Here is a 16,723-nt window from a genome sequence, read left to right as displayed (position 1 = left end):
CCATACCATATAGCTCAGGTGTGTAGTAGGCAGCACCATCTGGGTTTGTGTAAGTGCACTCTGTGATGTTTGCACAATGACAACGTTGCTTAAGAACACATTTTTCAGAATGTATCCCTGTCGTTAAGCAATCCACAACTGTATGTGTCATATTTTAAAGGTTTCAATAATTTAAAAATACATTCCCCTCCAATGTGTTTGGTGGTGGTGGTGTTCTTATTTTGATGTGTTTGTTTGTTTGTTGCAAATGAAAATGTATTTGATGTCCAGGATATCCTAAATAGAAACCATGGTTTAAAATCGTATATAAGAAATATTTTGTTATAAATTGACATAAATACCTAGGAAAATATTGAAATTGTCAATAAAATAAGTTCATTACCTCTTAGAATATGTTATTTTCAAAATAAACTATAATGTATAGTTCATTATCAAATCAAAATTACATAAGGATTAAGATAAGCAAAGACTACATAATGCAATAACGTTCTGTACCTATACCAATAAGCTTGATTAAAAGAGTGTTCTGTAAGTAGCATTTTCTAACTGATTCTGTATATTCTAGCCACAAGAATCTTGACTGAACCCCTTGTGTAGGACTCAACAGGCCCAGGTATCCAACGATAAACATCCCTGTAAGGCCTCTGTCTTTAGCTGAAGCTGGACAATTGGATTCACAGATGTTAAGACAGAGGCTCTGGAACACAGAGACCTAAGGGCAGATCTTATCTCTATCGGTTTACTTTTTGACCTTGAGATCTTATCTCTACCGTTTACTATTTGACCTTGAGCAGTTACAATTCCTCATCTTTAAAAGAGGAATCATAGTTCCCTCCTATATGGTTGATGTAATGTGAGGATTAAATGCAGTAATACATATAAAATATTTAGAGCTGTATTAGCGAGTATTATTATTGTTGATGTAGGCTGTAAAAAAGTTACAAAACAGTACTCAGTATTCATAAGTTGTTTCAGTTAAAGATGTTTTAAATTTAATATAATTGAAGTGCTAGGTTCATATTTCCTGACAAATAAATTCTAAGCAATACTGTATCCTTTTGCAGGTAGAAGAAGCAGATGATTGGCTCAGATATGGAAACCCTTGGGAGAAGTCCCGCCCAGAATTCATGCTGCCTGTGCACTTCTATGGAAAAGTAGAACACACCAACACCGGGACCAAGTGGATTGACACTCAGGTATTCAGAGTGCTCGTATAGCCAGCGTTTTGTATAGTATTGAGTACAGTAGATAATACATTGACTATGTAGCATATAGTGGTGATATTGAGTATAGGGCATGTCATGTATTGAATAATAGAATATATTTTTGTAAATAAATCTGTTACTTCTCTTAGCGCAGCCCAGTCATTTTGGAGACAAAGGAGCTGAGGCCAAGAGAGGAGTGACTTTTATAAGGGTCATTTTGCAACCAGCTTTGTCAGAAAATTGTCAGTTCTTTTTTTTTTTTTTTTTTTTTTTTTTTTTTTTGCCAGAAAATTGTCAGTTCTATAGTAACCAGCATGCTTACCTCTTTGGTTTTATATTAAGGTGTTGATAGCAAAATTGAATAATTTGAAATGTCATTCCTGGCTGGGTACAGTGGCTCACAACTGTAATCCCAGCACTTTGGGAAGCCAAAGCGGGCAGATCAACTGAGGTCAGGAGTTCAAGACCAGCCTGGCCAACATGGTGAATCCCTATCTCTACTAAAAATACAAAAATTAGCCAGGAGTGGTGGCCCATGCCTATAGTCCCAGCTACTTGGGAGGCTGAGGCAGGAGAATCGCTTGAACCTAGGAGGTGGAGGTTGCAGTGAGCTGAGATCATGTCGCTGCACTCCAGCCTGGGTAACAGAGTGAGACTCTGTCTCAAAAAAAATAAAATAAAATAAAATAAAAATAAAAGTTTGCAGTTTACACAATCAATCCTGGAAGCATTTTATTTACACTGTGGGTCCCACTGCTGAGCTAACTTGTATTTACAAAGCACCTCTAGATACTTTCATAATGTATCCAGAAATTCAATTAGAGAGAGTGTGTGTTTCTGGGCCCACAGAGGCAAGGTTAGGGAGCAGAGGTAATATAAGTGAGCTGGCCCAAGCCGTGCAACTTAGCTTCATAGATTGAAGTCATCACATGAATTAACCCCAAACTGGTACCCAGTGATGTCAGAGCATGAGTCCAGATGTGCTCTGTGCGTGCATGGGATGGCTTCCAATAAAGTCAAATGACACAGTCATGTGTCAGTTTAGGTCCTCTAGGAAACAGACACCAGAGAGAATGAGAAGTGCAAGTGACATATTGGGGGATGCCTATGAAAGATAAAGGGGAGAGGGAGCAGGATGAGGTGGGAAGGCTTCAGACTGTGACACAGGTGTGCCACCTGTGAAAAGTGAAGGGGAAAGAAGCAGCATTCTCAGGGAGAGCCTCAGACCACAGTGCCACTCTGAGCAAGTGGCCAGGCTGATGGAGCCTGACACTAAAGATTGCCCATTAGAGAAGTCTCGGCCCTAGTGTCCCAGCCACATGGAGTGTCCCAGAGAGCGCAGCTTTGGTGTGAGCTCTGAGGGAGCAAGTTCTCTTTGAGGTTCTCTGAAAGAAGATCTAAGCTGTGCACTTCTTGGGCTGCCTTAATTATGCTTCAAGGGTCAGAAGGGTCAAACTCTTGTTTGAACCGAGACTCAATCCCAGCCTGCAAATGACTTTCCCTGATTGATTACAACTTGTTTTAAAAGTCCAGAGACTTTTATCTCTTAATGAAAGATATTTAAATGAGGGTGATTTATTACTTTGAGGTCACGGTGATCATGAAAGTATGACTGAATATATGTGATTGATATGGGCCATAATGCTTCATTCATTCACAATTCAGCAGACCAAATTAAAGAGATGCGTGTTTAGGTTTCAATCTTGCCATGACTGTGACCTTGGGCAAGTCACTTCTCTCTCAGCTTCAGCTCCCTCATGTCCAAAATAAGTGGGTTGCACTAAATGAGATCCAGCATCCTCCAGTTCAATTATTCTGTCATTCTCCTTCCTTCGAGCTTGACTCTGATGAGGCCGGGAATAAAAATGAATGATTTCTCACTTGAATTTTCGATGCACTGTGAAACATAGTTAATCTTCCTCTTCTCTATTTCAGTGACTGTCACAAAGATCAAGCTAGATTTTCCAAAGCTTACCTCTTAGACTCAACTCAGCTAATTATCAGCTGATTTGGCAGATCACTGTAGGAATCACTAAAATAACTCCTTATGCAACTTTAAAAATCTAGCATAGCATTTTAAATATTATATGAGATGTTATAGCTTCATAAATTTCCTATTCCATTTATTTTCATCATACTTGAAATCAGATCACTAAAAAACCTATGCAAAACATATTCTAAGTGCTATTTTTTGGTGGGTACAGATTCACAATGTCACTTGGTTTGCATATCATATTTTATTATTATTAGAGCAATGGCTTTATCTGAAACATGAAAGATAAACTTTTTTGGCTGGGTGCGGTGGCTCACGCCTGTAATCCCAGCACTTTGGGAGGCCGAGGTGGATGGATCACGAGGTCAGGAGATCGAAACCATCCTGGCTAACACGGTGAAACCTCGTCTCTACTAAAAATACAAAAAAATTAGCCGGGCATGGTGGCAGGCACCTGTAGTCCCAGCTACTCGGGAGGCTGAGGCAGGAGAATGGTGTGAACTTGCAGTGAGCCGAGATTGCACCACTGCACTCCAGCCTGGGCAACAGAGCGAGACTCCGTCTCAAAAAAAAAAAAGATAAACTTTTTTGAATACAAATACCATATCATTCCATTCCACTGCATTTATATCAGGGCAAGGGCACATGGAGAGTCAACATAGAAATACTGTAAAGGACCATCAGTGTGGATGGTTTCAGTCACTAGATTGTACCAGGTGGGGGAGGAACCACATGTTCCTCTAATACCCTCTGCAGCCCTGAGACCCTCTTCTCCATTTAGGCCTCACACAATTTAAGTTGGTAATGGAGCCAGGAATAGAATTCCATTGCAGTCTCCCAGCCCCTTGTTCAACCTATGTCATCACACTTGGGAAACAATGAGCAGCTGCTTCTGTTTAATCCCACAGGTGGTCCTGGCTCTGCCATATGACACCCCTGTGCCCGGCTACATGAATAACACTGTCAACACCATGCGCCTCTGGTCTGCTCGGGCACCAAATGACTTTAACCTCAGAGACTGTGAGTACAGCACAGGCCTTGGTTTCCTTATGCGTGTGCTTAATCTTTTTGATTGGTAGTTAGAACCAAATTGAGCTTGAAACAAACAAAAAAGCTTTGAGTTTCTGATCTGAACTTCAGTGACTAAGCAGGCATTGTATGGAGGAAGTAGGGAGGGCATTTTTAAAGCAATTCTCATGTGAAGTCCAGCATGATGGTGTGTTGAAATCCTTTGGGATTTTTAGGAATTTTAGGAATCCCACATGACACACAGCACAGAGCCAGTGAGATCAAGAGGTTTCCAACAACAATGGCTAGTTTCTCTATTTATTGTTTCTCTAACTTTCCCCTAGTTAATGTTGGAGACTACATTCAGGCTGTGCTGGACCGAAACCTGGCCGAGAACATCTCCCGGGTCCTCTATCCCAATGACAATGTGAGTGATCAAGGTTGCTTTCTTAGTGGCAACAGAAGCAGCTTATTTCCCAAGAGCCTGTTCAGTAACCTATAAAACACATTTAATATTGATGTTTTTCCATGTGCAGAACAAGCTCCGTATTTCTTCCTGAATTGTGTAGATTTCTCCTCCCAACCAAGTAAGGAAAACAAATCTGTATGGTGCATGAAATCAGAGTTGGTATTTTGCCCTTGATTAGTGACCCCATCACTAATTGGGAAGTTATAGAGATGTATTTTAAAACAAAACCTGGATATAAGAGATGAAGTAAATCACTGGTGAAGCACTGCTTCCTTTCCAGATAGAAATTTTATCTGCAAAGTCAGAAGTCACTGAATATTTTCTGCCTCGCCTCTTCTCTCACTGACTAGGCTCTTTCTGGTCCTCTGCCCTGATGCTAGATGGAGTTAGAGACCCTGGGGCAGACCCATGAACAAACATCTGTTTCTTCTGCCACTGACTTGTATCTTTTTCTTATAGTCAATTATTCTAATTTTATTGTAAATATAGCTTAGTTAAAAAAAAAAAAAACACTTGGGGCCAGGTGCAATGGCTCATGCCTGTAATCCCAGCACTTTGGGAGGCTGAGGCGGGCAAATCATTTGAGGCCAGAAGTTCGAGACCAGCCTGGCCAACATGACGAAACCCCGTCCCTACTAAAAATACAAAAAAAATTAGCCAGGTGTGATGGTAGGCGCCTGTAATCCCAGCTACTGGAGAGGCTGAGGCAGGAAAATCGCTTGAGCCTGGGAGACAGAGATTGCAGTGAGCCGAGATTGCACTACTGCATTCCAGCCTAGGTGACAGAGTGAGACTCTCTCAAAACACACACATACACACACACACACACACACACCACTTGGAACTGGATCTCAGATAACTGCTATTGATTCTTGGTTGTTTTAAATATATGTAACTCTAAACTTCTCTATGGGTAAAATCATTTTCATGAAGCTGTAATGATTTTTTTAAAGTGGTCTCAGAAGCAATAAAATTAGCACTCTGCTCTACAAAGATGGCAGAAGACAAGGATCTTGGGGGGACTAGGACATAAATAGTCCTTAATACCAGCTGTCCACCTGGTGTTAAATCATAATCTCTCAGAAGGGAAGATGATTATGTGGATTTTGCTGGAGCATTTTTAGGAACCTAATGGTATATGCTATTATTCCTTTGTGGAAAACATTGTGGCTTCAGTACATTTCAGAGAAATCTCTAACCCAAAAGCAAAAAGTTATTCTATGTCAGGGTCAAAGTAAGAGTTCTTCCAAGTCTGGGACCGTACTGCCAACCTAAACCCAGTCTGCAGGGGCTTGAAATTCATCCTCCTGTCTTCAGTAAGGACCAAAACTAATTTTACTGGGAAATAATCGTCTGCAGTAACTGACAATATATACTAAGTTAGCATGGGGTAAAAAGTTGACTAGATTTGTTGGGCAAAAGGGAGTTCTCAGGATCATGTTTTTGTTTGTTTGTTTGTTTGTTTGTTTGTTTGTTTTTAAGAGTAAGCTGATAAATCCTTTTATACTGTAATTACAATAACAAATTCATTCTTCTCCTCAACTTGGCCATAGCCCTGGCATAGGTCAGTGATTATACTTTTAAGTATTAGGGAGTTCAGAGCCCCAGATATTCTATATGCAGACCTCTATGCTCATATTCATTAGTTTTAATAAGACTCTGGTCCAAGGCTTACATTTGGGGGATGGGGTGCTCATCATTTTAAAATTTTTAATTTTAATAGTTTTAGGGGTACAGGTAGTTTTGGTTACATGGATAAGTTCTTTAGTGGTAATTTCTGAGATTTTACGCACCTGTCACCTGAGCAGTGTACACCCAATAAATTGTCTTTTATCCCTCAAGTCTCCAAAGTCCGTTACATCATTCTCATGTCTTTGCATCCTCATAGCTTAGCTCCCACTTACAAGTGAGAACATACGATATTCGGTTTTCCATTCCTGAGTTACTTCACTTAGAATAATAGCTTCCAGCTTCATCCAAGGTGCTGCAAAAGACATTATTTCATTCCTTTTTATGTCTGAGTAGTATTCCATGGTATATATATACCACATATTGTTGTTGGTTGATGGGCACCTAGACTGATTCCACATCTTTGTAATTGCGAATTGTGCTGCTATAAACGTGTGTGTGTACATGTGTCTTTTTCACATAATGACTTCTTTTCCTTTGGCTAGATATCCGGTAGTGGGATTGCTGGATCAAATGGTAGTTCTACTTTTAGTTCTTTAAGGAATCTCCATACTGTTTAACATAGTAGCTGTACTAATTTATATTCCCACCAGCAGTGTAAAAAGTGTTCCCTTTTCACCACATCCATGCCAACACCTATTGTTTTTTGACTTTTTAATTATGGCCATTCTTGCAGGAGTAAGGTGGTATCTCATTGTGATTTTAATTTGCATCTCCCTGACAATTAGTGATATTGAGCATTTTTTCATGTGTTTGTTGGCTGTTCGTATATCTTCTTTTGAGAATTGTCTATTCATGTCCTTTGCCACTTTTTCATGGGATTTTTTTTCTTGCTGATTTGTTTGAGTTCCTTGTAGATTCTGGATATTAGTCAAGGCTCACATTTTTAATAGAAGTTACAGTTTTTAATTCTATGACCAGGTAAAGACAGGGCAGCTCCATGATCTATAAAAATCGAAGTGTGATGGCTCAGGGTTAGGACCATTTCTTGGTGACATTTACACGGTTGAGGTGACCGACAGCAAATCTATGTGGGAGGAACTTGGAAGCTGGCCACCATCATGGCCTCTAAGGCCTCCACCCTGCACATCATGGCCTGGCTGCAATCCTGTCTCGCAGTCATGTAGGGCATTCTCAGCTAGTCGTGGTTCTCCACACGGTCCATGGCTGCCAGTGCTTCCTGATACGTTGCCTGCCAGGAGGAGGGCGGTCATGTGCTGGTTGTGCTCAGCTGCAGGAACTGGGGATAAGGTCGGAGGCCAAGTGTCCTCAGGCTGTCATTAACCTTTTCCTTCACTTCTTCCCTGCTTCCGAGTACTTGGTACTACCAATTCCTGAGCCTTGGGGAGCTCCAATGTACACACTGAGTTGCTTTTTGGCTCTTCCCCACTACCAGGTCAGGATTTGGCTGTCTTGGATCTTCTGAATCACTTACCACTCATGCATCTGTTTTTCAGCCTCTAAAAGGTTGTTGCTATTGTCTTTATCCCAACCTCTTTATCTTTTATCTGTATGCCTTTAGAGAATCCTTTCACTGCCATTTTCATGGGGTCTCAGGAAAGAGCAAAGGCTCACAGTTTGGCATTCAAACCACCACCCCTCAGCAGATATCCAGTGGGCCTTAGTCTTAAAGTTCCTAGTGCAGGAGACACCAGTCACATTTTGGCCACACCTACAATATGAACCATTTTTATTCTGTCTCTCTGGCTTGAAGTTTTTTGAAGGGAAGGAGCTAAGATTGAAGCAGGAATACTTTGTGGTGGCTGCAACCTTGCAAGATATCATCCGCCGTTTCAAAGCCTCCAAGTTTGGCTCCACCCGTGGTGCAGGAACTGTGTTTGATGCCTTCCCGGATCAGGCAAGTATTTAGTCTGTGGATGCAGTTAGGGTCCACTGAGGGATTGACTGGGATTTCCTATCAGATTAATTCCTCTCTCTCAGTGCTAAAAACGTTGAGCAGGAATAGTGTGCATCAAGTCTTTCATAGAAGGTGGGCATATCAGTGCTTTCTCCAGATGTGTTAGGACAAAGAAGCCAGACCCTGAGCCATCCGTTGCCTTCATGTTGATGTCTTTCCCCACCCAGGTGGCCATCCAGCTGAATGACACTCACCCTGCACTCGCGATCCCTGAGCTGATGAGGATTTTTGTGGATATTGAAAAACTGCCCTGGTCCAAGGTCTGGATAGTTTGGCTTCTTTTTCCTTTAATTAACCAGAATGGTTGCAGTTGAAAGACTGCCAAAAACTCCCTTTTTAGTTTTTCAAAGTAAGTTATTGTTGCTAACTTTCAACAGTTAAAGGTATATTTTCCCTGACGCTGACATTTTCCATCCTTAGAGTTTTATAGGGAGTAAGACTATAAAATAAATGAGTACATTCCTAATGGGACACAAATCAATAGCTGTATTAAGGCTTATTGTGTTTACCATTTTTGTGTTGAAAAAGATTAAAAATTAAATTATCTAACCTCAAAAGACAGCTAATTGAGTGTCCCCATAGCTTTAGAAGTCAGCATTTTACATACTTTGTACTTGCTGAGAGTACTATTTACGTTTTTATCCCTCAATCTGTGTATTTAATAAGTGAAAGACACGTAAGGATAGTAGATAGATTGATCGGAATGCTGTCTTAAGTTTCACCAGTAGCTTTACAAATGGCTTCCCCCTCACACCCAGAACATGTTTCTATTATCTGGACTATTCAGGAACTTAGTGGAATTGAGTACTCTGACTATGCACACTTGGAATTGTCCTGTTGCAGACAGGGCAGGGTTGAAGAAGGGTTTGGCCCATGCAGTGGGGTGCCCACCTTCAGGGCAAGCAGCTGACTCCTTCCTTTCCCCCAGGCATGGGAGCTCACCCAGAAGACCTTCGCCTACACCAACCACACAGTGCTCCCGGAAGCCCTGGAGCGCTGGCCCGTGGACCTGGTGGAGAAGCTGCTCCCTCGACATTTGGAAATCATTTATGAGATAAATCAGAAGCATTTAGATGTAAGTCATTTTGAGAGATTTTCTCTGTTCATGAACATAAGGTCTTAAGGTGTTACAGATGGCTACAGTGTTCCCTCTTACCAAACATCTTTCAATCATTGATACAGCAAAAGTACTCAAGTCCGAACGGGGCTCCAGCAAAGGCAGCTTTTTGAAAGTGCTGAAATGGAGGGATGGCACCTCCGTAGAGCTAACTCAACCCCTCCCTGTGGTAGTGAAGTTTATATTGAGTACACCAAAGATTTTGCTTAAGACATGAACAGCGTTATCCCAATGTTGCATTAAACCTGAGTGACCAGCAAGGGCTTTCTCTTCCTTTGGCTAGAGAATTGTGGCCTTGTTTCCTAAAGATGTGGACCGTCTGAGAAGGATGTCTCTGATAGAAGAGGAAGGAAGCAAAAGGATCAACATGGCCCATCTCTGCATTGTCGGTTCCCATGCTGTGAATGGCGTGGCTAAAATCCACTCAGACATCGTGAAGACTAAAGTGTGAGCCTCCATTACTCTGGCAGTGGGTCTGACACTGATCCATTAATGGAATGATGCTACTAAATGCAGGGTTGCACTTAGGGATGAGGAAAGGCCTTGTTCAAATGTTTAAAAGTATTTTCTTCTATACAAAAAACTCTTCTCTAAAAAAGAAAAGAAAAGAAAAGGAAAGAAAAGAATGCTCTCCTCTCAGAGCCATCTTAATTCTAGACATAGGAGCCAAAACAAACAAACAAACAAAATACCAAAAACTATTCTACTGAAAGTGTAGTATATATGTCAATGTGAAGAAGTCAGATGGAAGTGACTAGATTTGGAATTTTTCTGGTAATTCTTTTGAGTTGCAAATGAATTTCTATTTAAATGACAGCCATAGCTACTGTCAGCCTGTCCCTCCACCTTTATTTAACCTTTCTAAACCTGCACTTGGCTTCTTGAATATAACTCCGAACTTTGTCCAGTGTGCAGGACCCTTTGCCGTTTCAGCCAAATTCAGTGATGTGTCTCCTCCGTCTCCAGATTCAAGGACTTCAGTGAGCTAGAACCTGACAAGTTTCAGAATAAAACCAATGGGATCACTCCAAGGCGCTGGCTCCTACTCTGCAACCCAGGACTTGCAGAGCTCATAGCAGAGGTAACTGGGAAGTGCTGAGAGGAAAGGAGGCCTGACTCGAATGCAAGAGGCATATGACTATACTTGTAACTTATAAATCCAGTCTGCAGCAGGGCTGGCTTCCTCAGCATGTGGTTTGTGCAGTCACACAGGGCTCCATGCTGGGTTTAATTCTCTGCTGTAGTCATCTTGAAATTATTTATTATTATTATTATTATTATTATTATTATTATTGAGACAGAGTTTCACTCTATCACCCAGGCTGGAGTACAGTGGTGCAATCTCTGCTGACTGCAACCTCCACCTCCTGGGTTCAAGCAATTCTCCTGCCTCAGCCTCCCGAGTAGCAGGGATTACAGGCACACATCACAATGCCCAGCTAATTTTTGTATTTTTAGTAGAGACGGGGTTTTACCATGTTGGCCAGGCTGATCTTGAACTCCTGACCTCAGGTGATCTGCTCCCCCTTGGCCTCCCAAAGTGCTGGGAATACAGGCATGAGCCATCACACATAGCCGTCATCTTGAAATTCTTAATTTTTGAACAAAAGGTCCTGCAAATTATGTAGCTAGTTGCAGCTAACAGTATTCATAGGACACTCACATAGAAGATGGTTTTCTCTAGTAAAAGAGGATAATAAAGCTCATATAAATAACTAACAGAACCTGGGTTCCTGGTCACTCTTATAAGTAGATTTCCTGTTTTTAACACTTTAATACCAGTGAAGCTGGCCGGGTGTGATGGCTCATGCATGTAATCCAGTGCTTTGGGAAGCCTAGGCAGGAGACTCACTTGAGGCCAGGAGTTTGAAACTAGCCTGGGCAACATGAGACCCACCCCCACCACCACCACTCGTCTCTACAAAAATAAAAAGATTAGCCAGGTGTTGTGGCATGCACCTGTAATCCTAGCTACTCAGAGGCTGAGGCAAGAGGATTGCTTGAGCCCAGGAGGTCAAGGCTGCAGTGAGCTATGATCACGACATTGCTCTACAGCCTGGGTGACAGGGTGAGATCCTGTCTCCAAAAAAATTAAATAAAAATAAAAATAATTTTTAGGCCGGGTGTGGTGGCTCACGCGTGTAATCCCAGCACTTTGGGAGGCTGAGGAGGGCAGATCACAAGGTCAGGAGATCGAGACCATTCTGGCTAACACAGCGAAACCCCGTCTCTACTAAAAATACAAAAAAAAATTAGCCAGGCGTGGTGGCAGGCGCCTGTAGCCCCAGCTACTGGGGAGGCTGAGGCAGGAGAATGGCGTGAACCCAGGAGGCGGAGCTTGCAGTGAGCCGAGATCGTGCCACTGTACTCCAGCCTGGGCGACAGAGCGAGACTCCATCTCAAAAAAAATGAATAAATAAATAAAAATAAATAAATAAATAAAAATAATTTTTAAAAACTGCTGAAACTACATTTAAGATACTAGCAAAAGTGTTCTTCCCACATAGACTTTATAGACTCTTCTTCGAGTCAAACTATCCCATGTTCTGTGTGATACGTGAACTACACTGTGGTAGGTGACAGAGAGAAATACTGACAGAAACTGCCCATTTGGACTTGATTACCATCCCCAAATTGAAGTCATCTTTTCTTTTGAATTGAAAGAAAATTGGAGAAGACTATGTGAAAGACCTGAGCCAGCTGACGAAGCTCCACAGCTTCCTGGGTGATGATGTCTTCCTCCGGGAACTCGCCAAGGTGAAGCAGGTGAGCCTTCCAGGTGTGGGTCCCCTCCTGGGCACTCACTGTGAGAGTTTATCCTGTAGTTTTTGTTTGTTTATTTTTTGAGACAGTCTCGCTCTGTTGCCCAGGCTGGAGCGCAGTGGCACGATCTCGGCTCACTGCAACCTCCGCCTCCCGGGTTCAAGCGATTATCCCGCCTCAGCCTCCCAAGCAGCCGGGATGACAGGCGCCCGCCACCACGCCCGGCTAATTTTTGTATTTTTAGTAGAGACAGGGTTACACTATGTTGGCTAGGCTGGTCTCGAACTCCTGACCTCAAGTGATCCACCCGCCTCGGCCTCTCAAAGTGCTGAGATTACAGCCATGAGCCACCACGCCCGGCCTATCCTGTAGTTTTTAAAAACAGACCACCCAGCCGGGCGCGGTGGCTCATCCCTGTAATCCTAGCACTTGGGCAGCCAAGGAGGGTGAATCACCTGAGGTCAGGCATTCAAGACCACTCGGCCAACATGATGAAACCCCGTCTCTACTAAAAATACAAAAATTAGCCAGGCAGTAGTGGTGTATACCTGTAATCCCTGATAGGATAATCGCTTGAACGTGGGAGGTGGAGGCTGCGGTGATCTGAGATCATGCCACTGCACTCCAGCCTGGGCAAAAGAGTGAGACTCCGTCTCAAAAAAAAGAAAAACAGGACCACCCAATGCTTCTAGGCCAAAAGAGCTCTGGCACCATGCACTGTCTCAACAGGAGAATAAGCTGAAGTTTTCTCAGTTCCTGGAGACGGAGTACAAAGTGAAGATCAACCCATCCTCCATGTTTGATGTCCAGGTGAAGAGGATACATGAGTACAAGCGACAGCTCTTGAACTGTCTGCATGTGATCACGATGTACAACCGTGAGTCAGCCCTGTAGCCAACAAGCCCCCTTGCAGGTGGAAGCAGCAGACTCAGCAGAGGTCTCACTGCCCTGACCGTCAGCTGTCTTCCATTTCATCCACTTCTCCATCTTTTTCAGGCATTAAGAAAGACCCTAAGAAGTTATTCGTGCCAAGGACAGTTATCATTGGTGGTAAAGTAAGTTGAATCTATTCAATGGGGACTTGAGGGCTCTAATCTCTTGCCATTCTTCTACTTCATCATGGCTGCCTTCTGTCAATGCGTTTGACCTTCTTCCCCAAGGCTGCCCCAGGATATCACATGGCCAAAATGATCATAAAGCTGATCACTTCAGTGGCAGATGTGGTGAACAATGACCCTATGGTTGGAAGCAAGTTGAAAGTCATCTTCTTGGAGAACTACAGAGTATCTCTTGCTGAAAAAGGTACTACCCTCATTGCAAAATATGCAGGGGCCAGGGCAAACTCTAGAGATTACATGGTATGAAAGATGGGGCAGCCAACCTCCAGGAGCTAGTAACTTAGGATAGAAGGTGTCACTCTTGTGCAGAATAAGGGCCTACGGTAAGAGGTTTTAAAGTGACCCAAGTCACAATGAAATTGATGTCCTGGAGTCAGTATCACAGGATTATACTTGCAAGTACATTTTCTTCCAAGCCAGTGAGAGCTCTGTGCTGGGGGAGGCAGCCCTGAGGTTTCAGCATCATTCAGAACCCGCTCTATAAAATAGAGGAAAGGTCTTCAGTTCCCAGCCCCAGTTATGCAAGAGAACACCAAATCCCCAGTCTTCAGATATTCCTTTGGTCACCCTGTGAGAAGAAGGGCTGTCACTTGCTCTTGTAGCAATAATAAATGAGGGCAGATGTCAGGCTGCCAATGCACGAGGCTTAGATGTGCCTCACATGGGCACTTCAGCATCAAGCATGATGCTCCCACATGGGGACAGCCAGATGGGCAAGAAGCCAGTGTCCCTTTCTCTTCCACTGGGACCTTTGGTTATTTGGGTCACAAGCTCACAGAGCACCATCCACATGCAAATGCCCAACTGTGTATTCACCCACTTCCCAAACTGAAAAGGTAGAAAGGGAGCTTTTTCTTTTTGTGGTGTTTTTAGGTCCTCTGATGTTACTGTTTAAGAACTCTCTGCATAAAGAGAAAAGAGCCAGGTTCCTAGGGATGCAAAAGAAGATACATCTAATCCACAAATAAGCTCTCACAGTAAAGCAGAAAAGTGGTCCTGACCTTTGTAGTCAAAGGAAGTGCTTCAGGCAGCTCTAATTTGCGTGCAAATCAGCCTGAAAGGTCAGAGGCTAGATGTCTAGCCCCAGGCACACCTCAATTACGTGTGGCTTATTTCCCTGCAGGGAAAGTGGAAGGAAGGAGGTGAGAAGTAGAAGGAATGCAGACAATCCAGTCTCCTCAGGTTGCCAAAGAGGAGTCCTGGAGGGACACTCTGAATGTTATGGATCAAGAGAGAGAAGTTCAGCCTGGGCAACATAGGGAGACCCCATACATACAAAAATTTTTAAAAATTAGCTGGACATGGTGGTGTTTGCTTGTAGTTGCAGCTGCTTGGGAGGCTGGGGCAGGAAGATTGCTTGAGCCTAGGAGGTCAAAGCAGCAGAGAGCTGTAATCGCACCACTGCACTCCAGCCTGGGTGACAGAGTGAGACCTTGTACCGAAAAAAAGAAAAATTTCAATATATTTTATAAAGTAGAAGAAATAAAAATAAAACCGTAACAAAAATTGGAAGGAATAAAAGGAAGAAGAGAAATATAGTATCAATGTTTGTCGCAGTCAGTAGATACTCTTCAAAGTTTATAGCTCGAGAAAGATACAAGCATATAAAATGGACAAAAGTGGTTGCCTGAGTCAAGGGGAAAGAGTGTGATCTGCCTTCTAGACCATTTGAATGTTTATCTTAATGTGCATGTATTACTTTAATTATCAAAACAGCCCAACTTAATAAATGCTTCAATAAAATACAAGCAGATCTAGACAGACAAAATTACTAATTTTAACTTACCTTTCTTGCAGTCATTCCAGCCACAGATCTGTCAGAGCAGATTTCCACTGCAGGCACCGAAGCCTCGGGGACAGGCAATATGAAATTCATGCTAAATGGGGCCCTAACTATCGGGACCATGGATGGGGCCAATGTGGAAATGGCAGAAGAAGCCGGGGAAGAGAACCTGTTCATCTTTGGCATGAGGATAGATGATGTGGCTGCTTTGGACAAGAAAGGGTAAGAGAATAGCTTCTCTTTGCTAGGCAGGACTGCCCCTCCCCCCTAGAAGGTATGTGACCTCAGAGGGCTTCCTGCCCACACCGATATCCCACTGAAGTTGGATCACATAAGAGGTGGCAGCAGAACATCTCCCACGATGAGGCAGGAGAGCCTCCTGGCCACAGATTAATATTATTAAACCCAGCAAATAAAAGTACAGACACATGGAGGAGTTGCTATTTGTTATCGGCCATTGCGGAGCTGGCCTCAAAGAGCTATTTTTCCTCCGTATGTATGATTTTTACTTTGATCAAAAGATGAACCAGTTTCTAGTTGGAAGGGTTGCCTATAATTTAAATCATGATCTAGTGCTCCTTTAAGATATCAAAGAAATGCACTAAAATGTGATAGAGAATAGATATGGGTGTACAGAAGTAATTGGAAACATTTATTTTCACTTAATATCTGGATGGGTTTATTAACCTGAGTTCAAGCACAAAATAAAGAGTACTGCCCAAAGAAGTAACATTTGGAGGATGTTGAATATACTTCCTGACCCTTGGAAGTCAGTTTCACTCAGTAGCAACAACTTTTGAGAATCTGTGGATCCAAAAAGCAACTGATCTACTTAATACAATGTTCATTTAAAGCCATAAAGTCTGCTTTGAAATGGACCTTGCTGTATTCTACCACATCAGACTCTTGATCTTTGACTAGAGTTTTCATTATCTATTGTTCTTAGTGTCTTTGGTTATAAGGAATCAAATTTACAGGAAGAAAAACTTACAGATCTAGTTAAAAGTTATATATACTCATGGTGAAATCTATAATGACTTCTTTGAATGCTAGTATTTCTGAATGTATTTTTTCACAGTGAATGCAGTGTCTAGTGTGTTGTTAATCACACAACACAATAACAGAGCCTTTTTTTAATCACCCACCCACCCCTACCCCACAGGTACGAGGCAAAAGAATACTATGAGGCACTTCCAGAGCTGAAGCTGGTCATTGATCAAATTGACAATGGCTTTTTTTCTCCCAAGCAGCCTGACCTCTTCAAAGATATCATCAACATGCTATTTTATCATGACAGGTGAGTTCCCATAAGATGGTGCTATTTGGATCATGAAAGGGGGACAAGAAAATCTTAAACCAACCAACTCTAAAACCAACAAGAAAATCTTAAACCAATCTTAAACCAACTTAAACCCACTCATGTAGATTAGCATAGATTAGCGTGATCTGCTCAGGTAATTTAGGCTTGGGGAAAAAGTTAGATATTCTCCACCAACGATGCCAGTAAGGTTTAAGAATAACACACACAAATCTGGTTCTCTTTTTCTCCTTCCACTGATATTCCCAACTTCCAAATGCATCCAAGTGATGACATTCTCACATGTGAGAACCATAAGAAGGTTGAGGGCTGGTTAAAAGTCTTACAAACAGAAATATGAAT

At 42.4% G+C, this 16,723-nt stretch overlaps 1 protein-coding gene across 4 annotated transcripts in view; it reads left to right on the top strand.

Annotated features, from left to right (window-relative positions):
* Positions 1 to 16,723, top strand: part of PYGL (glycogen phosphorylase L) — a 39,414-nt gene that overhangs the window by 19,447 nt on the left and 3,244 nt on the right. For all 4 annotated transcript variants that reach the window (XM_001145433.8, XM_016926075.4, XM_016926076.4 and 1 more), the window contains 14 exons: positions 1,065 to 1,196; positions 4,107 to 4,218; positions 4,551 to 4,633; positions 8,079 to 8,222; positions 8,450 to 8,542; positions 9,211 to 9,357; positions 9,683 to 9,846; positions 10,366 to 10,480; positions 12,064 to 12,165; positions 12,892 to 13,039; positions 13,159 to 13,217; positions 13,323 to 13,464; positions 15,078 to 15,285; positions 16,226 to 16,360. In XM_001145433.8, the coding sequence (XP_001145433.2) occupies positions 1,065 to 1,196; positions 4,107 to 4,218; positions 4,551 to 4,633; positions 8,079 to 8,222; positions 8,450 to 8,542; positions 9,211 to 9,357; positions 9,683 to 9,846; positions 10,366 to 10,480; positions 12,064 to 12,165; positions 12,892 to 13,039; positions 13,159 to 13,217; positions 13,323 to 13,464; positions 15,078 to 15,285; positions 16,226 to 16,360 (1,784 nt within the window). The remainder of the gene's footprint in view (positions 1 to 1,064; positions 1,197 to 4,106; positions 4,219 to 4,550; positions 4,634 to 8,078; positions 8,223 to 8,449; positions 8,543 to 9,210; positions 9,358 to 9,682; positions 9,847 to 10,365; positions 10,481 to 12,063; positions 12,166 to 12,891; positions 13,040 to 13,158; positions 13,218 to 13,322; positions 13,465 to 15,077; positions 15,286 to 16,225; positions 16,361 to 16,723) is intronic.

Source organism: Pan troglodytes, chromosome 15 (assembly GCF_028858775.2).
Source record: "Pan troglodytes isolate AG18354 chromosome 15, NHGRI_mPanTro3-v2.0_pri, whole genome shotgun sequence".
Classification (NCBI taxonomy): domain Eukaryota; kingdom Metazoa; phylum Chordata; class Mammalia; order Primates; family Hominidae; genus Pan; species Pan troglodytes.
Note: the sequence above shows the minus strand (reverse complement) of the source record. Positions and strands in the feature narration are given on the sequence as shown.